Source organism: Panthera uncia (genome assembly GCF_023721935.1).
Source record: "Panthera uncia isolate 11264 chromosome A3 unlocalized genomic scaffold, Puncia_PCG_1.0 HiC_scaffold_12, whole genome shotgun sequence".
In the NCBI taxonomy this organism is placed as follows: Eukaryota; Metazoa; Chordata; class Mammalia; order Carnivora; family Felidae; genus Panthera; species Panthera uncia.
Window position 1 is genome coordinate 14,758,441 of NW_026057579.1, and position 22,934 is coordinate 14,781,374.

A 22,934-nucleotide genomic window follows, 5' to 3' on the forward strand; every position below is an offset into this window, starting at 1 on the left:
AGAGAGAGAGAGAGAGAGAGAGAGAGAGCGAGCGAGCAGGGCAGGGGCAGAGAGAGGGGGAGACACAGAATCCAAAGCAGGCTCTAGGCTCTCAGCTGTCACGCAGAGCCTGATGCAGGGCTTGAACTCACGGACTGTGAGATCATGACCTGAGCTGAAGTCGGACACTTAACTGACTGAGCCACACAGGTGCCCAAAGACTTTTTCAGGAAGGGAGTGATAGGATCTGACTTATGTTTCAAAAGGAGTAAAGGAATTTAAAAAATGATGCATTTAAGTAAGTTCTTTCCCATAATTATCATTGCTGAGTCTTTTCCTATTACTAAAACTTTAATTAAAAACCTGGAATTCAGGATGTACTTAGATAGTAATTTGATTTTGATTTATATCTTTCAGAAAGCCTTTCAGTTAGGAAAAGAGAGCCAAAGGAATCTTCTTTGTGGCCACATGTCATTTAGTTCTTCAGTTAAAATATCTCCACTTGCTAGGAAACATCTTTAGAGAATTACTTGTATTCCATTATTTAGATTAAATTGTTGAATATTTATAAGGGCAGATACTAAGGTAACTTACATATTTGATGCATAGACTATAATTCTTGTAGTAAGTAATTCCACAAATGTGAATTCTCTGGAGGTATTATACATGAACTACATTCCTTTCTTTCTTTTTAAGTTTTATTTATTTATTTTGAAAGGGAGAGAGTGCAAGCAGGGGAGGGGCAGAGAGAGATAAAGAGAGAGAGAATCCCAAGAAGGACCCTCACTGTCAGTGCAGAGCCTGATGCAGGGCTCAATAACATGAACCATGAGATCATGACCTGAGCTGAAACCAAGAGTGTGTTTAATTGCAAGAATTTTGGAATTAATTGAAGGAAGGGAAAGTGACGTTGCTTCCAATGCCTGTATTATTTCTCTTCAAAATATTCCTGTGGCCTTGGTGTTTATGGATCTAGCAATCTAGCAAAAAGAAAGAAAATAGTGTTTTTTATTTACATTATTAATTTGGTTGGCATGTAGCCAACAAAGAGACCCATTTTGAGATTATGCACTTTTTTTTCCTTCTTTTCATTGTCATGTAGCCTTTTTTAATTTTGGGGTTCATCACTTATAAGGGTTTTATATTGATGTGACCTAAACTTTTTTTCTGTGTTGCATATGAGTGAGTTTCTGCCAAACTAGAAGGAGTCTGTTGGGTACACAACTGGCGAATTCAGATGAGTGGGAATTCTTCCCTGTAGGTGTTACCATTTCATCCAGGTTGGGTCTGACAAAAAAGGTGAACAAGGTAAATAAATAGTCAGGTACCAGAGGAGGCAATTAGACTTTACATGCTGACCTCTGATGTTTATTTCTGGAGTAGTGCTCCTATTTTGGTCACTGTTAGAACCTTGCTGCACTTACCTAGAAATGTATCTATATCTTGAGTTTAAATTGGTGTTTTAAAAGTCATCTCATATTTTAATTATATATGATGGATTTCCTAGAAGTGTTCTGATTTTAAATATTCTATTCTTCTGTCTTTTCATAGAAGTGCATTCCTCAGTCATAAAAATGCCTTCTTTTTCATACTTGATTCTTGGTTCATGTAATAGCCATCCTTAGGCAAGTCACCTGAGCACTCAGAGTTACCATTGTCTGTTTCCCACATTAGACTTTAATTTTAAAAATTGTGGTGATATTTATGTACTGTTAAGATAAGAGGACATACTGGTAGCTCTTTTGTTCATTTAGGATTGTAATTTGATTTGATCTTTGGTGTGTGTGTGTATGTGTGTGTAAATGGTTGTTGATTTGCTCATAGAGGTGATGACAAGAAGTGAGTATTAGTAGTGTAAGAAGAGGAGGAGGAAAGGAGATTATGATTTTAACTAGAAATGGCCTGTGGTTCAGGTCTTATGGTTTTCTGTATATGACATCTTGAGGAAGTTTTGGGACTCTAAACTGAGAATTGCTGTTTCCTTATCCACAGCTTTCTTACCGTCCCCTCCCGCAGCCATAGCATGTAACATATAGCAGACAATAGGTTGTCTTAGCTGTAATTGAATTTTATGAAAATAAGTATATTGCCTAAGTACATTCCTTGACTTGCAAGTTTTTTTCTATTCTTTTTTTTTAAGTTTTTTTTTTTGATGTTTTATTTTTAAGAGAGAGAAAGAGAGAGAGAGAGAAAATGAATGAGTGGGGGAGGGGAAGAGAGAGAGGGAAACAAAGAATCTGAAGCAGGCTTCAGGCTCTGAGTTGTCAGCACACAGCCCCATGTGGGGGTCTAACTCATGAACTGCCAGATCATGACCTGAGCCAAAGTCAGACGCTTAACCATCTGAGCCACCCAGGTGCCCCTACTTGCAAATTTTTGATATGAAAAAACTAGGTCATGTCTCAGTCTTTGTCCATTAATTGGGCAATGAGTAGTAATTAATTTTTTCTAGGTACATAGCTTATCATATAACCCCTTCTTTCTCATAGGTTTGGTTTTTCGAGTCTAAAAGTTTGTGTGTATGTGTGGTGGGGGGAAGTTTCGTTCATATGACTCTGGGAAAACAGAGAAAATGGATAGTTTTAGAATTTAGATTGTAGGGATGTTTGAGGTAAAATGAGGGGAAGTTAATTTTACTCTTGATGTCAAGATAAAGGGATTATAAAGATTTAAGCTATAGTTTAACCCAGTTCTTTTCTTTAGCTATAGTGCAAATAACACATAATCAAATTTCTTTGTTTTTGAGAATGACTTCTACTTGAATGGGAACAGAGAAAGCTTATTATACAGAATTTTTCTCAACAAGATTCCTTTTTTCTCTGCTATGGTAGAAATGTGGAAATAGCTTTATCAGAATGGTTCTTTGTAGTGATATTTTGTATGGACTTTTATAAATTATGCTATTATGTATTTCTATTAAAATTGTGGCAGATCTTCGGAGGCAAGGTTAGAATGTGTTAGAATTTTAAGATTTTATTTAATAGCTGAAATGTTTAAATTCAGTTAAGATAGCTACTGACAACCTTCTGTATCTTAGGCATTGTGAATACAGAAATGATTTTAAGCATATCAGTTGCTTTACTGTAGATCAGTAAATCAATAACTAGTATGCCTAGGTGTTGGAAATGGTTCCTTTAAAGGCCTTCCAACAAAAAGACAAAGATAAGGAATTTAATTTAATTAACTGAGAAGCAAATCATTAGTGGGCATATTAGTTTGCTAGGGATGCCGTAATAAAATACCATGAAGTAGGTGGCTGAAAACAACAGAAATTTATTTTCTCACAGTTCAGAGGCTGGAAGTCTAAGATGAAGGTGCTGGTAGAGTTGGTTTCTCCTGAAGCCTGTCTCGTTGGCCTCAGATGGCTGTCTTCTTGATGCCTCTTCACATGGTCGCCTCTATGTGCATGTGCACCCCTGGCATCTCTTCCCCTTCTTATAAGGATACCAGTCACTGGATTCAGTCTTTACACGAACAGCCTCATTTTAACTTAATGATGTGTTAAATACCTTAGCTCCTAATATGGTTATGTTCTGAGGTACTGGGATGGAACTTCACCATAAATTTTAGGGGTGCATAATTTAGCTCATAACAGTAGGTAATGAAGTCAGTCAAGAAGGAAAATGGTACCACATGTGATTTTTAAAAATTACTTGTTTTTTTCCCTTTCGTTTAATAAGGTTTGTGTAGAAGTGCAATTGTTCTGTGCTTTTTGTTGTGTATCTCCTAGCCGGAGAATTTTCATCCTTGGGCCTTCTCATCATGTGCCCCTCTCTCGATGTGCACTTTCCAGTGTGGATATATATAGGACACCTCTGTATGACCTTCGTATTGACCAAAAGAGTAAGTATATAGAAATCTTATAGCTTTTAAACAGCTAAAGAGTTTTTAAAATGAGAATTGTAAGTTAATTTAAAAAATTGAAAATGTGAATATTGTAAGTATTCTCTCAGTTTTAAAGATAAAATTGATTGCAACTTATCTGCAAACAGCAACAACAAAGAAAGGGTATCTTCTGTATGCCTAAAAGATGACTAGACTTTTTTTGCCAGCCACAAAAATCTCTGTCAGGTCCACTAGTCTCCAGACTGTTAGTGGTTACATCTGTATTGAGGGAAGTACCATGTACTCACTATACCACGAGACAAGAAGTTAGTATGCACCGTAACTTGATGAAAGATCCTGAACATGTTAGTCTGCCTCTGTGTTATTACTTGCCTCGTTGTAAATAGATTATGGTGATAATGCCTTTATTTCCTCTCAAATAATCTTTATTGGGGAAAAGAAATAAGATGGTACTTGTGAAACTCTGAAACAAAAGCTGAAATAAATCTCAAGTGTATTTTATTTTTAAAACATGCCTGTTACTTTGATATATTTTTTCCATAGGATTTTAGAAATCACATCTTTATTTAGTTGTATCTCACTTTATCCACTGAATGTATAAATTAAAACCTTTGACTTTATAATAGTATTTTTGGAGGAGGGGGGAGCCTAATTTTAAAAATACAGAACAGTACAGAGAATAGTGTAACAAATATTCTTGTACCTACCATCCACAATTGACTCAGAATTTTTCCCTTATCTGAATTCCGTTTACTTTCCCAAAGACCATCTTCATGAACTTGCTGTGTATTCTTCCAGGGCATCAAATTACATTTTAAGTATGTTGTGTGCTTATTGTTTCTAGAAATTTTGGAACACATTCTTCTGTAGAATGAAAGAAGCCATTTGCAAAATAGATAATCACCTCGTTTTCCTATTTTTAGGCCTAATTTTTCATAGTTTGGGGTTTTCATTACCGTGGAGTATTAGTAATTTGTTGTTAGAATAATTTTTACTAATGAAGCTGGAGTATAACTAGCCTTATTTCTCTCTGTGATGCTCTTAGGAGACACACTTTATTTTTAATACCTTGGGGCATTCAGAAAATTTTGGTTTTAGATATCATCCTAATGAGGGAATGGATGATTTTTAATAAGGTATGGTTTTGCAGAAAAAAAAAAAAAAAAAAAAAAAAAAAAAAAAGTTATACCATCATTTGTGTCTTTCTCTGATATTGGTAAACCCATTTATAAAAATGTTGGTTCTCTTCTATGATAAAACTATTCTTACTCATTTTACATATTAAATTTCATTTTTTTTTTGATACAATATCCAGTTTTAAGTTTGATTTATCAGAAGGGTCTGAATTACTAGATCATTTTAAGATTATTTATGGCATGGTACTCTGGTGAATTTATGTTCTGGGCTGCCCCAGAGGCCTAATTTTTAATTTTGAGGAATATAGCATGCTTCATAGGAATTTTCTGTTCCCAGTGTGGCAGGCATCTGAGGTGGGAAATAATAATCCCATAGATTTTATTACAAAAGAAAACAAAACATAAAAACTGTATTATTAACCTCACAAGTAGGTAGATCAGTGGCTTTGTCATATTTTACTAGGAGTTCTAATCAACTATGTTCTTGTTGTCATGTGCTGATTAAAGTCAAGGAAAAGCTTAGACCCAGAGGTAATTTTAGATGTAATGAAAAGAACTGATGAAAATTTTGAATTACTATTTTAATATAACTGTGTAATATATGAAAGTGCTAAGTAGTCATTACATGTGTTATTGCTTTGTCTGGTATGTAAAAAGCTACTTTTTTCTTCTTTTTTTAAGATAAAAGTGAGGGAAATTATTATGTGGTACTTCTGTCTCTTGCCAAAGCGTGTAGTTTTTTGTTACTGAGTGGAGTCTCACAGAATAAGGATATACATTAATATATTTGTTTTACTATATTTTGAAATCTCTTTAGTTTACGGAGAACTATGGAAGACAGGAATGTTTGAACGCATGTCTCTGCAGACAGATGAAGACGAACACAGTATTGAAATGCATTTGCCTTATACAGCTAAAGCCATGGAAAGGTATACTGATTAATATAAGAAATCCCAGAGAAATCATAAATATTAATTTCTTTGGAATTATTTTCACTGGGTAAAATAATATTTAGGATAAGGAGATATAAAAAATTTTTTTTGTTGTTTGATGGGCGCCTGGCTGGCTCAGTTGGTAGAGCATGTGCCTCTTGATCTTGGAGTTGTGAGTCTGAGCCCCACACTGGGTGTAGAGATTACTTAAAAATAAAAAGTCCTAAAAAAGTTTTTTTGTTCTTTGAAATGATATAAAAATTTGCGATAGATTTTCCTATTGTGGATTGAAGTTGGTTTTGACTAGTTTGCCTATAAAGGCTGACCATATGAATTGATAACGGTTGTTTTATTGGGTGATAATATTTTAAAAACCTGTGTGTGTGTGTGTGTGTGTGTGTGTGTGTGTGTGTATTGATCTGCCTGTTATTTTATTCATTAGACATTTATCTCAGAATAACAGTTACATTCTTTTATGCTGTAAGTAAGTAATCACACAATTTTAGATTTGGAAATTACATAGAAGGTCATTTATTTCAGTCTTATGCAAAGTACATGAATATCTTTTAAAATATGTGTGACAGATTATTATTTGGGACTCCTAAAGGTCTTCCAGTGATAGGATGTACACAAAACTACTAAGTAGAATGAGGACAAGGACAGTATCTATTTTATTCTTCACTTGTATCCCAGTGCGTAGTGCAATGCCCATTACATAGTCATTAATGTATTTTGTAAAAAGAAAAATTTTTTAAAGAGCTTTCTTTCTTCTTTTAGGGCAGTATTCAAATTAGAAAGTCTTCCTTTTGTAGGTCACATTTCTCTAATTTTTCAACTGTTTCCTGTATATGGATTTAATATTCCGTACATAGTTTCACTAGTTCTAAATATGGTGAGATTATTCCTTCTGGATCTTGTCCCTATATTCTCTTAGTAAAATACAGGGTATATATATATAGGTTTTCAGTAAATGTTTTTTTGATTAAATGATCAATGTAACCCGAGATCACATTAACATTATTCATGCTGATATGGCTTACATACTATTGGCTAATACACTTGTGGTCAGCTAAAACCCAAGTCTTTTTCATACAGTTAAATTGAATTATTTTCTCTCTTGTACTTTTGGGGTTTCCTTTCAACCCTCAGTTACTACTGTTTAATTTTTTCTTGTTGGTTTTAGTCTATTATGGCAGTCTTTTTGGATCATTTCCACTCTTAATTCTGTTATCAAAGTATTATTTAACTTCTCTCAGTCTTATGTTATCCACATCTATACACAGTGATAACTATGATGAATTGTGTATACCTGAAGAAGTTTCCAAAAATCAGTGTGATAATAAATTATAAAGAATATAATTTTAGGTTAATTGTGTTTTACTACATTCTAATTCTTCAGAAATTGTTAAACCAATGTATGCTGTTTATTTCTCAGAATGCTAGTATAATCAGAACACTCCATTCTTCAGTTACATAGAATAAGAGAAAACTTTTATTATTTCCTGAAATGTTTGCATATTTTGTTATGAAAAAATATATTTTAGACCTGGTAAATTTCAACACACTAGAACCAGTACAATTAAAGCCAACAATATCCTTAAGGAAGTTTTAACAAAATAACATTTTTTGTTGTTATTTCAAAAGTAAAATGTGTAATATTGAAAATTTAGGAAAATAGAAACTTAAAATCAACAAAAATTCTTTTTAATAATTCCCCTTCTATTAAATGGTGTTAAATAACCACTATTAAATATATCACTTCTCAAGAGACCTTCCCTCTCTCCCAGATTACATTTGCATCTCTGATACTGACTAGTACCTAGAAGGTACCTAGTGCTTTTCCTTTATAGCCTTTGGTGCACTCACTGTGTATATTAGTTATACATTACTGCACAAGATATTGCTCCAAAACTTAGAGGCTGAAAATCACAACTATTTTATTGCTCATAATTTTTAGGTCAAGAATTTAGGCAGGGGACACCTTGCTCTGGTCCATGAAGAGTTGACTGAGGTAAACTGAATGGGGTTAGAGGATCCAAGATGGCCTTAGTGCTGGTTTTTAGTTGTTAGTTGACCTCATTTGTTCTCTAGGTAGCTGGTTCATTCATCAACCAGGGCTTTTCTCTCTTCTTGGCTTCTGTCTAGAAGGATAGCCTGGATTTGTTTACATGGTGATTTTGGTAGCAAGAGAACAAAAACAAAAGTTTCTCAGCCTGTTAAGGGCTAGGTCTGAAACTACATGGCATTATTTTTATTACAGTCTCTTTTTTAAAGCAGAACACAATGTCAGCCAAGATTTAAAGGAAGGAGAAATAAATAGATTCCGCCTCTTTTTTTTTTTTTTTTTTTTTTTTAAATTCTAGTTAGTTAACATATAGTATAATATTGGTTTCAGGATTAGAAATAGATGATCAATACTTTTCTTGATGAGAAAAGTAGCACGTGTATACAGGAATAGGAAGAATTGTTGGCAGCCATCTTTGCAGATGGATTACCACAGTTCTTCTGGTGGGCAATTCAGTGTTTATCCAACATGCAGTATTCAGCCCTCTTAAGATGCCCAGAAATCTCATTCATTTATACCCTCAGGTTCAAAGTCTGTTGCCTTATGATCTGCATGAGGTTAAGATGTGGATGAGGCTTTCTGGGTACAGCTCCTCTTGATTTGGATACCTGTGAACTAAGAAGACAAGTTTTACTCCATTCCCACCCTGCCATACACTCAGTATACAATTTTGAGACAGGAACGCTTAATCACAATAGAGCCTCCTAGTGGAGAGTGAAAGAATGGCAGCCTCTGACCCAAAGCATTTCTGGAATCTGATCAGGGAACAGAGAATGTTCTTTGATTATGGCTTGTTTCTGGCTTCTGGTTGCAGCTTCATAATTCCTTATTTTTCTCAGCTCTTAGCTTGCTCCTTTGGGCTCTTGGCTCTACTCACTAACTCATTTTTATTTCTCCATAAGAAATGGGCCTTGTTTACACCCAAGTAGCCATTTCAGTCGGCTTCATGTATGTGACAGTTTGAAAACCTAAAGGCCTCTCTCTTTTCATTTGGAACAGTGTTTGTTTTAGTCCAAACGGATAGAACTCCATTAAATACTGTGGGTTTTCTATTTATCAGTTTATAAGTGCATTCCATTAGACAAAAATTGCATCCACAGTTCTTTCAGTGACAGGACTCTCTCTACTTTGGATCCCAAGTTAGGGTCCTGTAAGGTTCTTAGAAGCCCTTTTGCCTATCTAAGAGAGTATTTAAGCCTTACCTTACTAAGTCTTTCTGTTTTGGGGGCTCATTCAGTTAACTGTCCAACTCTTGATCTCAGCTCAGGTTCTGATCTCACAGTTTGTGAGATCTAGGCCTGCATTGGACACTGTGCTGACAGTGTGGAGCCTGCTTGGGACTCTCTCTTTCTCCTTCACTCTCTGCCCCTCTGCTGCTTACTCTCACTCTTTCTCAAAATAAGTAAACTTAAAAAAAGTCTTTTTGTGGTCTTAATAAAAGGTTTTACAGATGAATTTTTGATTTGATGATTGTGAGCCCATGATTTATTGGCAGCACTCTGGATTTGTTCTTTGTCTTTATGTTGTTTCTTTGACAGTCTCTTGCTATCTGTAGAGGCTAGTGATGAGAAACAGCTATTTTCCGACTAGGCAGCTCCTGCTTAGAAATCTTTCGTTTAAATTCTGCATGTAACTCTTTAGCTCATGTTATTCTTCTTTTACCTTCTCACACTTGGCTATAGAGAAGCCAGTGACACTTTGAATCTTTTGCCTGGAAATCTTCTTAGCTAGATCTACGTGTTCACTAGGTATATTTTTAATGTTCTAAGTTACTACTTGGAATTGTGTGTAATTATGCTAATTGTTCTGACAGTAAATAATACGGGCCCCTTTTCTCCTGGTCTTGCATAGCAGTTTCCTTACTGCTCTTCCAGTTTACTGTCTTCTTCTTGCCCTTTCAGATTCTGCCTGCCTCTGTGTCCTCAAAGCCAGTGTTTTAGGTTTTCTGTTCCAGTAGTAACCTTTTTAAGCACCATTGTTCGTCTCACTTACCTATTGTATATAGCATAACAAATCACCTCAAAGTGCCTTTGTTTTTGTTTTTGTTTTTTTTTTTTTGCTTATGACCCTGAACTAGAAATTTGGTCAGGGGTGAGTGCTGACAGCTCGTCTCTGTTTCATCTGCTGCCAGTTGAAGCAGGCTGATGTAGGCTGAAGGCTCTAAGATGCCTTCACTTGTTGTCTGGGGCTGTGATGCTGGTTGTCTGCTGAGGCAGCTTGGTTCTCGTCTTCGTGATCTCCCATTTCCACCTGTTGTCACTTGCCCTTCAGGGCCTCTCTCTTCCCATGGTGTCCTCTTGCAGGATAGCCTTGGACTATTATGGAGTTCATGGCAGTTCAGGGCAGCAAGAAAGCAGGCTAGAATTGTTCAGGCCTTGTAATATCTAGGCTTGGAACTGGCACAGTGTCAGGCCATATTCTACTCATTCAAGCAAGTTTCAAGGCTAGGTTCAAGGGGAGGGAGAAAGAGACTCTACTTTTCATGGGAGGAGTGGCATGAGCATTCAGAAGTGGGAGGAATTTTCAGGGATGTTACCTAAAGGCAGCCTACCATAGTACCACTGCAGTTAAATAGCTCTTTTGGTGATAACCTGTTTGTCGCCTATCGCTGGTAATTCCCCAGTCTTCTCTGTGCCTGAGGGCAGCTTGTCTTCACCTTCCGTGCCCAGCTCGGTACCTGGTACACAAAAGGATTTCTGTAATTAATTGTTAAGTGAATTAATAATGATCTTCCCATTTGCAATACTTTCATTAAATAGTTTTCCCAAAATGAGGTGAGATGTTCTTTTTTATTAGCTGCTTTTCATATCATGACCATATTTCCATGTCATTTTTACTCTTTTTGATTGAGTATACATAGACTTTGTAGTATATGTTTATGTAATAGTTTAATCAATTGACCATTTAATTTCCTAACTTTTCTTTGATTTTTTTCACTATAATCATTACAGATTTTTAAAAATTAAATACCTAAGGTGTTACTTATAATTCTGTGTATTATCTTAAACAGATTTAAAAAACAATACTCATTTCAACTTTTAAAATAATAATGAGTAGTGTAAAGGAGAAAACATGATATGACCCATAATCTCCTTGCTTGGTTTGATCCTGTTGACATTAAAAAAATACTTGTACAGTACCGTACTTGGCTTCAAAATGTAAACAGCATCAAAAAGAATAAAATGAACAGTTAAAGCCTCCCTGCTTCTCCTCAACCAATGTTGATTAGTAGTAGAAATTGTTATGCATATGCTAACAATATATGTATGCATATATGTTTGTGTATATATATATTATATATATAAGATTTACATACATATTTATTTGTGTGAATAAAACCTGCAAACGAGATAATATCTTAGGTACTTTATTTTGATCCTTTTTTCCATGTATTATCTTTACTATTGAAATTCATAATAATTTTTATATTGCTAATAATTGTATTCAGACAGTTAATTTAGGATATGTAGAAATGATCCATTTTGAAAAAATTGAGTTAACTCTGAAAATTAACAGCACTGGATCTCAGCTCTTCTTTTTTTTCCATTTTATTTTACTTGTTCAGTTACATTTAATGTCTTTCCACCCCCCCCCCCCACATTCTTTCTGTGTCATACTCATGTACTGTTTGTTTGCAGTTTAAAATTTTAATTGATTTTTTTGGCAATTTATATACAGTAAAATGTACTCTTTAAGGCACAGAATTCTGGGGCGCCTGGGTGGCGCAGTCGGTTAAGCGTCCGACTTCAGCCAGGTCACGATCTCGCGGTCCGTGAGTTCGAGCCCCGCGTCAGGCTCTGGGCTGATGGCTCGGAGCCTGGAGCCTGTTTCTGATTCTGTGTCTCCCTCTCTCTCTCTGCCCCTCCCCCGTTCATGCTCTGTCTCTCTCTGTCCCAAAAATAAATAAAAAACGTTGAAAAAAAAAAAAATTAAGGCACAGAATTCTGTGAGTATTGACAAATGCAGAGTTGTATATATCCACCACAGTCCAGATATAAAACAATTCCTCTGCCTCAGTTGCACAATTTTTTGTTCAGAGAAATGTGCAGAGTAAATAGAATGCTTTAGTAACTTTGAAAGTGTTCCATTGAGAAATATGGCACTCTAAAACCATTCATGTTCATTATAAAAATAGTCATCATTATTATCTTAGCCATTTACTACTTTTTGTTACTGCCAATATTTTGGAACATAGACAACTTGAAAGTACAGTACAATGTACTTAAATCTGTCCCATCTTCTGCTTTAGGTTCTAGTCAATCTTATAAATTCAGTGTGGTTAGGATTTGATAACTCTTGAAGTGCTTAGACTATTATAAAAAAAACCAGCAACTTGATTTTGTGTAGTTTACCCAGATATTTAAGCTGAAGTCTTGTAATTCTTATGTTTGTCCATATTGATTATATGTTTGAGTTTCTCGAGTGAGAACACTATCCGATGGCTTGGTTTGGTATTAAACACTATTAACTGAACAATTTTCTCTGTTCTTAATGTCTTGCATTAGTGTACATTTGTTACAGTTGATGAAGAAATATTGATACATTATTAATACCTAAGTCCATAGCTTAATTAGGGTTCCCTTTTGGTGTTACATAGTTTATTGGTTTTACCAAATACCTAATGTCATGTTATCTACCATTATAGTACCATACAGAATCATTTCATTGTCCTAAAAATCCCCTGTACTCTGCCTGTTCATCCTCTCCCCCTCCACTCCCCCCAACCATACCCTGGTAACCATTTACCTTTTTACTGTATCCATAGTATATAGTCATATTGTTTTTGGAATGTCATATAATGGAACCATACTATATGCAGCCCAAGTTGGCTTCTTTGATTTAATAATATACTTTCAAGATTCCTCCATGTCTTTTTTTGGCTTGATAGCTTATTTCTTTTTATTGCTGAGAATATTGTGTTCTATGGATGTATCACAGTTTATCCATTCACCTCTTAAAGGATTACTGGTATACTTGGATTAATATCTCTCACATGTGTTACTGCTATCTACTTATTGCCCTTGTTTTTTATTTCTTTTTTGCTTTCTGTTAATGTTTCTGCCTTCTGTGGTTTTAAGTGAGCATTTTATGATTCCATTTTTTTCCCCTCTAAGCATACCAGTTATAGTACTTTTTTTTTAACCTTTGGTGGGTGCTCTAAAGTTTGCAACATACATTTGCAGTGAATCCAAGTGCACTTTAAAACAACACTGTACTGTTTCATAGGTAGTACAAGTATCTTATAACAGTATTTCCTATTTGTCCTTCCTGTCCCTTGTAATACTGCAGTCATTTGATTTGTAAGCTATAATTACAGCATGTTGCTACTATTAAGTTTTGAAGGAATTGTTATCTCTTGGATCAATTAAGAATAAGAAAAATACGGGTGCCTGGGTGTCTCAGTTGGTTAAACATCAGACTCTTGGTTTCAGCTCAGGTCATGATCTCACAATGGTGAGATTGAGCCCTGTGTAGGGCTCTGCTCTGACAGTGTGGAGACTACTTAGGATTCTCTCTCTTCCTCTCTCTCTCTCTCTCTCTGCCCCTTCCCTGCTCATCTGTGCTTTCTGTCTGTCTGTCTGTCTGTCTGTCTCTCTCTCTCAAAAATAAGTAAATAAACTTAAAAAAAATAAGAAAAATAAACTGAAATAAACTAAAGATGTTGCTTTATTGCTTTCTTTATTGATGTAGATCTGAGTTTCTGACCTAGATCATTTTCCCTTTTTCTGAAGAACTTTTTAACAGTTGATACCTCTGATTGTATTCTTTAGTACTTGCTATTTTGGGTTGAAAGAAGGAATTCTTTATCACCACCTCAGGAATACACGAGAAACTCCTTTTATGATGTTTGTTTAAATCACAAATTAAGAATAATGTATTTTATATATGGGGAGTAATTTTGTAGGCTAGTAAACAAAACTCATTTTGGCTCCCAAGTGGTGATTGTCCTCCCTTAAGTTTTTCTAGTTAATATGTATAAAAATTTGATTGGTTTTAAAATGGCTTAAGACATTTCTCCTGTCAAGATTTAAAACATTTGGTTATTTTAACATTTAATATGTTAACATTTCAAATGTTATAGAGCTACCTAGCTGTACTAATCTCTGTGGAAAGAATAATGGGAAATAGACAAATAAGCAAACATGGTATATTTTTCTCAGCATATAGCCTGGTAAGAAAGTTAAAAAATGTATATAAATAAATGTAATATAATTCAAAATGTATTAAGTGCAGTTGAGTTTGTGGGATCAGAAAAAGGGGATGTGGGAACAGAGAGATGAAGTTAGGAGAGCACACAGGTTGCTTCATGGCAGAGAGAGCATTTGGGTGGACTTTGAAGATGGCTGAAGTTTTCTCAGAATGGGGCAGAAGGTTTCTGTGGGAAAGGGACTTCTGTAAATACAAAGTACAGGAGTAGGAAAACCCAGGGCTTAAGAATAGAGAGCTACCTGCCTTGGCCTAATGTAGTTGCAGAAGGCTTGCCTAGTAACTGAGATATGTCTATAGATTTTTTTGTTTGGCCTGCAAATTTAGAAAACATTTTCTTATATATATGAATGTTTTTGGTTGGCTCTTAGTCCTGCCACTTCCTGTTATCTTATACCTTATCCACCTTTTAACATGTATATAATGCCAGCCTGAAGCTGGAGGCATTTGGGTAAGTGGCCTGTAAAGACATACAGTAAGAGGGGCAAGATTAGCTAGTTGGAACAGTGGGTTGGGACCATATTATAGAGGTCATTGAATGTCATTTTAAGATATTTGTATTTTATCCCCTGATTGGTATAGAGCTAGTAAAAGTTGCTTAGCAAAGGGAGGACATGGTTGGAACTTGGAATCATAAGAATATTACTCCTTTTTTTTAAAACTAAGCTCCATGTCCAGCGTGGGACTTGAACTCTCGACCCTGAGATCAAGAGTCGCATGCTGTACCAACTGAGCCAGCCAGGAACCCCGAATACTACTCCTTGATGGTGTGATGGTGAAGGATGGATTAGAGTTGGAAAAGATTGAAAGAAATAGTTTAGTAAAGAAGTCATGGGACTTTGAACTAAGGCAGTGGTGGATGGGGTAGCAAACTGAGCAGATAATAGGAGACATTTGAAGATTAGAATCATAGAACTTGGTAAATGTTTCTGTCTGGAGCAGTAATGTGATTTTAAGAGTGCAAAAGTGAAATGCCTAATTGTATATCATTATCAGAGATGGTAAAGTTAGAAATAGGTATCAGTTGGGGCGCCTGGGTGGCTCAATCGGTTAAGCCTCCGACTTCAGCTCAGGTCATGATCTCACGGTCCGTGAGTTCGAGCCCCGCGTCGGGCTCTGGGCTGATGGCTCGGAGCCTGGAGCCTGCTTCCGATTCTGTGTCTCCCTCTCTCTCTGCCCCTCCCCCGTTCATGCTCTGTCTCTCTCTGTCTCAAAAATGAATAAACGTTAAAAAAAATTAAAAAAAAAAAAAGAAATAGGTATCAGTTTAAGAGAATATAGGGAATAGAAATGTTGACTTGTTCCTAATAAAATACTGAAATTTCTCTATAATTTGGATTGCAAGCTTGGCCAATTTATGATAGGATTATTTTGCTTCAGATGTTTGAGTAGTACCTGAGATATTTTTGCCCATGTAAAAAACCTTTTTTCTTAGTATTCTTATTCAAATGGAAATTAAGAAAGGCCTATATAACCTTTGAAATTTATTTTGATAATCTGATTAGATTTACTTACCTGATGATACAGCAAAGATTTATAATGACTTAAATGTTACTTTTAGTTGTCATTGACAGCTAGCTTACTTCCTCCTTTTCCTTTCTCCTCCTCCTTCCTCGGTTCTTCGGTTCTGCTTGATGTTTTCTGGATCTTTTTAGTTTGTTCTTCCTTTGAGTGAGTCATAGTATTCTTTACAAAGTCTATATCTATGTCTCTGTGGTCTGAAGGTGAATTTGATCAGGAAGAAAAGATGAGAGAAATTATTTTTTTTAGAAGACTCCCTAAACCTCTGCAGTTATGGTTCCTTTATGCCACTTTGCCTTTAACGCGGTTTCAAGAGTTCCACCACCAGTCTCACATTTGAAGACTCACTAGAAGGACTCACAGTTTATTCATGGTTATGGTTTATTGAAAGAGGTATGATACACAACAGGACCAGCAGAAGGAAAAGACACATCAGGCAGAATCTGGAGGAATCCAGGTGTATGCTTCCATCATTCTCCTTCTCACAGGGTGGGCTAAATAGAACATGTTTCCTCCATCAGTTTAACACATGTGCAGTGTTTCTGTCCAGAAAAGCCTGCTCTAAGATTCAAACTCCAGGATTTTGTTTGGGGACTGGTCATGTAGGGACCCCCTGCTTGCATAACTAGCTCCAGCTACTGAGATTCTCTGCTCTCAGAAGGAAAGTACGTGTTTGCCATTATCATTTTGTTTACAATCCAGGCAAGCTGATACAGTGTCCCAAGTGGTAAAGCAGGCTTAATCACCATAGGGAACATTGTAAAAGCCAAGGGCCAGTCTTTACAAGCAGCCCCTTCTAAAAATTGGAGCAACAGACCTACTAGGTCTATTAACTCTCCTACAAAAGTCCCATTCCTCTTTTCCCAGTTCCAGCCTGCCATAAGTTTCTGACTCATTATTTTAAATGAAATTCTAACCCTCCTTATAGCTTAGGTTTGTATTAGATCTTAAAATTTTACTTTTCTTCCTGACTGTGGCCCTAGTCAAGGTCGTCAAATATTCCAATATAGATTTTTAGTGCTCTGTGCCATTAAGAATATTGGTGGTATAGTAATATTGTTTGTTTTTAAAGAGAGTGCTCCTCTCTTGGTTCTGGGATTTCAGTTTCTTTTAGTTTGTTACACATCTTGGATGTATTAATTTTCTGCAGCATGGTTTAAGATATAGGACAGAAAAAGAAGGGATAAAACTTAACTCTACATTACTTAAGTGCTCACAAGAGCCCTGTAAGGCAAGTATTATTAAGTCTGTTTTTACTGATGACAAAATTGAGGCTTAGGATAGTTTTAGGTAACCTACTGCAGGTAGCACAGCTTACAAGTGGCAAAGATGGGTTTTCTTTTTTCTTCTTTTAACAGATTTATTGAAAGATGTTTTACATCCTATAAAATTCACTCACTTAAGAGTACAACTCAATGATTTTCAGTAAATTTACAGAGTTGGACAGTCATTCTCACAATCTAGTTTTAGAATGTTTGCACTACACAAAAAAGAAACCTTGTGTCCCTTTGAGGGCAGTTCTGGCTCCAACTCTCAACCTTATGCAGCCATTTATCTGCTTTGTCTCTATAGAATTTTGCATTTTCTTTTTTTTTTTTTGATGTTTTATTTTTTTATTTTTTAAATTTATTTTTGAGACAGACCATGAGCAGGGGAGGGGCAGAGAGAGAAGGAGACACAGAATCTGAAGCAGCCTCCAGGCTCTGAGCTGTCAGCACAGAGCCCGACGCGGGGTTCGAACTCACAAACCGTGAGATCATGACCTGGGCTGAAGTCGGACGCTTAACTGACTGAGCCACCCAGGCGCCCCAGAATTTTGCATTTTCTAGAAATTTCATGTAAATGGAATCCTACAAGATGTCTTCCGTAGCTATCCTTTTACACTTCGCATACTGTTTTTGAGGTTCACCAATCTTTTAGCATGTATCGCTAGTTCATTCCTTTTTATTGCCAAATAATTATTACATTATATGAATCTGTGATATTTTCTTTATCCATTCACTAGCTGATGGACACTTAGATCAATTCCATTTTTGGCTATTAGGAATAATGTTATAAATAACATATCATACAAGTTTTTATGTGAACATATGTTTTCGTTTCTCTTGAATAAGTACTTAGGAATGATATAGCTGGGTCATATAAATCTATGTTTTAACTCTTTCAGAAACTGCCAAACTATTTTGCAGAGTAGCAGCACCATTTTATATGCCAGCAGGAACACGAGGTCTCCAGTTTCTCCCCATACTGGCCAGTATCTGTTATTGTCAGAGTACAATAACATTTTTGATTACAACCATTCTAATAGATATATATAACCTGACTTGGTGTTAATTTGCATATTTCCAGTGACTCATGATATTGAGCAACTCTTCAGTGTGGTTATTAGTCATTTTTATGTCTTCTTTTGTGAAATGTCTGTTCATATATTTTGCTCTAGTTTTAATTTGATAATTTGCCTTCTTACTGAGTTGTGAGAGATTTTACATATTCTAGATACAGATTATTTCACTCTGTTGAAGAGCAAAAGGTTTTGATGAAATAATTTTATCACTTTTTTTCTCGTGTGGATTTTGCTTTTGGTATCATATTTAAGAAATCTTTGTCTAGGAGCACCTGGGTGGCTCAGTCAGTTGAGCATCTGACTTGATTTCAGCTCAGAGTATGATCCCAGTGTTCGGGAATTGAGTCCTGAGTTGGGCTTTGTTCTGAGCATGGAGGCTGCTTGGGATTCTCTCTCACTCTCTCTCTCTCTCTCTCTCTCTCTCTCCCTCCCTCCCTCCCTCTCCCTCTCCCTCTCCCTCTCCCTCTCCCTCTCCCTCTCTCTCCTTCTTCCCCATTCCCCCATTTGTTCTCTCTCCCTATCTAAAAAAAAAAAAAAAAAAAGAAATCTTTGTCTAATTCAGGGTCACAGAGATTTTTCTCTTCTTGAACAGGAATCAGCAAACTATAGCCTGCAGACCACATCTGGCCCACAACTTGTTATTGTAAATGTTTTATTGGAAGATAGCCATCCATACCCACTCATTTACATATGTGGCTGCTTTCTGTTTACAGTGACACTTTGGCACCTACAGAGATTGTATGGCCCAGAAAATATAAAATATTTACTTTACGGCTCCTTTGAAAAGATTGTTGCTGACCCCTGTTCCAGAAGTGTTCTTAGTTTAGCTCTTAATAGTTATGTTTATTACCCAGTTTGAGTTAATTTTTGTATATAGTATGAGGTAAAGGTCTAATGTACTTTTTTTTCATATGGATATGCAGTGGTTCCAGTACTGTTTGTTGAAAACACTATCCTGTTAAGTAATGAGTCATTTTCCGTTTGCTGCTTTTAAGATTTTTTCCTTGTCTTTGGTTTTCCTCAGTTTCATTACAGTGTATCTAGATGGGGATCTCTTTGTGCTTATCATATTTTGGGTTGTTGAGTCTCTTGAAACTGTCGATCAATGTTTTTCATGAAATTTGGAAAGTTTTCAGCCATTATTTCTTTTAAGTCATTTACTGTACTTTTTGGGACTCTCATTGTATGCATCTAGTGTGTTTGATGTTGTCTACAAGTCTCTAATGCTCTGGTCATTTCCCTTCAATCTTTTTTTTTTTCTCTACAGGTTCAATTATTTGTTTTATCTTTAATTTCACTGATTTTTTATGTAATATTGAATCTGCTTTTCAGACCATCTAGTAAATTTTAATTTCATTTGTTGTACTTTTCAACTCTAAAATTTCCATTTGATTCTTTTATTTTTTATTTAAAATTTTTAATGTTTATTTATTTTTAAGAGAGTGAGAGAGACAGAGCACGAGCAGGGGGGAGGGGCAGGGAGAGAGAGAGAGACACAGAATCTAAAGCAGGCTCTGGGCTCTGAGCTGTCAGCACAAAGCCAGATGCGGGGCTTGAACGCACAAACCAGGAGATCATGACCTGAGCCAAAGTTGGATGCTTAACTGCTTAACCTACTGAGCCACCCAGGTGCCCCCCCTCCTTTTTAATGTTTATTCTTGAGACAGAGAGAGAGGAGAGAGAGCTCGTGTGAGAGAGCGCATAAGTAGGGGAGGGGCAGAGAGAGAGAGAGGGAGACATAAAGTCGGAAGCAGGCTCCAAGCTGTCAGCACAGAGCCCAACGTAGGGCTTGAACCCACGAACCACAATCATGACTGGAGCTGAAGTCGGACACTTAACTGACTGAGCCACTCAGGCTCCCCTCTATTTAATTCTTTTAAATAGCTTGCATTTCTTTGTTGATATTCATTAATTATTTAGTCATTGCCATATTTTAACTTTTTAAAGCATGGTTTCCTTGATGTTTTGAACGTATTTATAGGAATTGTTTTGAAGTCTTTGCTAAATCTGGTCTCACGTGGATACAGCTTCTATCTATTGGTTACTTTTTTTCCCCCCTGATAATCTGTCACATTGTCCTGTTTCTGTGGCTCATAATTTTTTCTTACAACTGGACTTTTTATATCTTATAGCAGCTTGATTCCAGTTTTAATATAATTTTTTTGATGTTTATTTATGTTTGAGAGAGATAATGAGAGTGAGCACAAGCAGGGAAAGGGCAGAGAGAGGGAGACACAGAATCTGAAGCGGGCTCCAGGTTCTGATCTTTCATCACAGAGCCCAATGTAGGGCTCTAACTCATGAACTGTGAGATCATGACCTGAGCTGAAATTGGACACTTAACTGACTGAGCCACCCAGTCACCCCTTGATTCTGGTTTTATTAAAATTTTCTACAGGTGGTAGTAGTGGTGGTAGTTGTTTCATTCATTCATTCATTCATTCATTCACTTTTCATTTGTTTGTTTGTTTAAGTAACTTGATTGGCTTTATCTACAGAATTTCTCTCTCCCAAAATGTGTGGCTACGGATTTATCTCCTCAACTTTTTAAAAATTCTTATGAACTTTGGCTTTCTAGAGTTCATCTCTGTGTCTGCATTGCTTAGTGCTTAGTAAATGATTGGTTGGAAGTTGTAATTGAACACCTTGAGCCAGTAAGGCTTTTGTCCTCTGCTGGAGGATTGTGTATATTTTGGGGAGTATGTTCAAAATTTGGGCCATTTTCTAGCTTGCCTCCTTTACTTTCTATTGGGTCTTCTCTGGTCTTCCTGTGTATACATGTAGATTTCCAGGCAGCCTAGGATGTGGGAGATGTTGGTTTTTCTCAGGTCTCTAATTTGCCTTGGATATGCACTTAACCTCCTAATTAGCTGGCATTCTGGGGGGAGCTAGGGACCTTAGGGGTCTCCCCTGTACATTTGTGCTTGCTGCCTTCTAGTCACATGGGGTTTTGTGGAGGACATCAATCCTTTCCTCAGAATAAATGAATTTATCTGGTCCCTGCGTGGCTCTCTCCTTTCTAGAATCTCCATGTTAAATTTCTAGGTTTGTGGGTTGCCTCAAGTGGTTCCATAACCTCAGGCTACAAGAGCTGTGGGCTTTTCTGTTTCGTGCTGAGTGTGAGTATTCTGCTCTGTCCTCCAAGTCAAAGTCAGCCCCTTTTAGCAGTGAAGCTGCTGATTTTCATAGGCAGCCTCTGCCATGTTGGTGGATTGGGGCAGGAGGATGGAGGCAGCTCCTGGTAAGATGCCAGACTTCCACTGTTCTTCCCAAGATGTTCACTTATTTTACGCTGATAAACTCTTCTCGTTGTGTTTTTTGCCTTGTTGAATTTCTAGAGCCACAAAATGGTTATTTTTGACAGTTTTATCATTGTTTTCTGAGGGCAAGATTTTGTACTCCTTCACTGGAAAAAACCAACTTGACAACTTGTATTCTAGAGCCTAGGAATATTATATTTCAAAGCCAAATACTCATTTTTCTAATTCATGCTTTGTGAGAAGATAGAACAAGTAATTTTTTAAAGAGAAATGACGAAGAAGTAGATAGATGGATCTTGATTCAAAGCTTAGATTTCTGAGTAGTTTGAGCCTTTTACCTTCGTATAGACTTGCAAGATGAGACCGAGGTTAATTGAATGGTTTGGTGGCTGTATGGAATAATAGACATGTATTATTTCTTCAGAGTGAGCCAACTACTGTTGATAAACTACTTTTCCTATAGCGTTGCTCACTTCATAATAGTTTCAGAAAATAGATATTGTAATTATGATCATTTGACAGATAAGGTAAAATGCATTTTTAGGTTAGTGATTTACCCACCCTCTCAACTTTTATTATATGATGGAGATGGTACTTGAACCTATTTCTTCTGACTTCTTGTTTTTTAATACTCTTATATAATTGCATCCCTACCATGTCATAATTACTTACACTCTTTGATGATCTTAGTTTTTTTAAAATTTATGTAGGTAGTACTTGAAGTTAGAACAATTCATAACAGTCTTCTTGAATTTTTACTAGAGCTCAAATTCTTTTCTTTCAAGTGATAATCACTCTTAGCTTACTGAAGGGCCCCTATTCCTTCCTGCAGTTGTAAAGCAAACTGGTGAAAGAGTCAGAGAAAGAGATATTCCATGGCAGCTTCCTCTGCCAGCTTCCTCTTTTTTTCTTACTCCATAGATGCAGATTCTGCCCAAGAAGCCCCTGCATTGCAGAGGGACTGGAGATCTGTATGATCTGTTTATTTCGCAATTGACAAGGGTAAGGGGGCCTTTATGGGGGAGGTGCTTGGGTGCCCTGAATTTAGCTTTATGAAGCTGGGCTAACACTTATTTGGGGAATAAACTAAAATTTCGTATTTTTAAAAACCCTTTTATGAATTGTTTGTCCTACATCAGTTAAGTGTCAGATTATCATATTAAAAAGCATTTATTATAATGGTGATTTTTTTTTTTTTTTTAAAGTCCTGTTCAGAACAAGTCAGACAAACATGATTCACGCTTCTAAAATTCCAATCTGGGATCATTTAGAATATAAATAATATTGAATATATGTAAGTAAAATTTCACAACAATGAAAATTTTAAAAGGTTTGGGGTAAACGTCTGTTTCTATAGCCCATCATAGTTATTCTTTATTAATCTGCTCTGTTCCTTTTCCATAAATCTGTCAATCTGTAGAGTGAAAAAGGGACTTGTGGATATGTCATAAACATTGTGGGTGGTTGTGGTGTCTTTTTCTTGCTGCTAGAAATTAATACCTACTTCCTTGAATTCTGTGTCCACCCTAGAGACCAGTGAATTTTGAGTTGTATCGTCAGACTGTCCTGTATGTGTTTATTAGTTAGTATAGGTATAAGGTGCACTTGGTGTATCTTATGGAAGCCAAGGGTTAAGTTCTGTAG

The 22,934-nt window shown here is 36.2% G+C and overlaps 1 protein-coding gene across 5 annotated transcripts in view; it reads left to right on the top strand.

Moving 5' to 3' along the window:
• Window positions 1–22,934, top strand: part of MEMO1 (mediator of cell motility 1) — a 131,202-nt gene that overhangs the window by 80,165 nt on the left and 28,103 nt on the right. For 4 of the 5 annotated variants that reach the window (XR_007462430.1, XM_049652342.1, XM_049652341.1 and 1 more), the window contains 2 exons: window positions 3,710–3,822; window positions 5,779–5,890. The exons of the other annotated variant lie outside the window; for it this stretch is intronic. Coding sequence is in view for 3 of the 4 variants with exons in the window: in XM_049652342.1 (XP_049508299.1) it covers window positions 3,710–3,822; window positions 5,779–5,890 (225 nt within the window). In the remaining variant the exon portion in view is untranslated. The remainder of the gene's footprint in view (window positions 1–3,709; window positions 3,823–5,778; window positions 5,891–22,934) is intronic. 5 annotated transcript variants of the gene reach the window in all.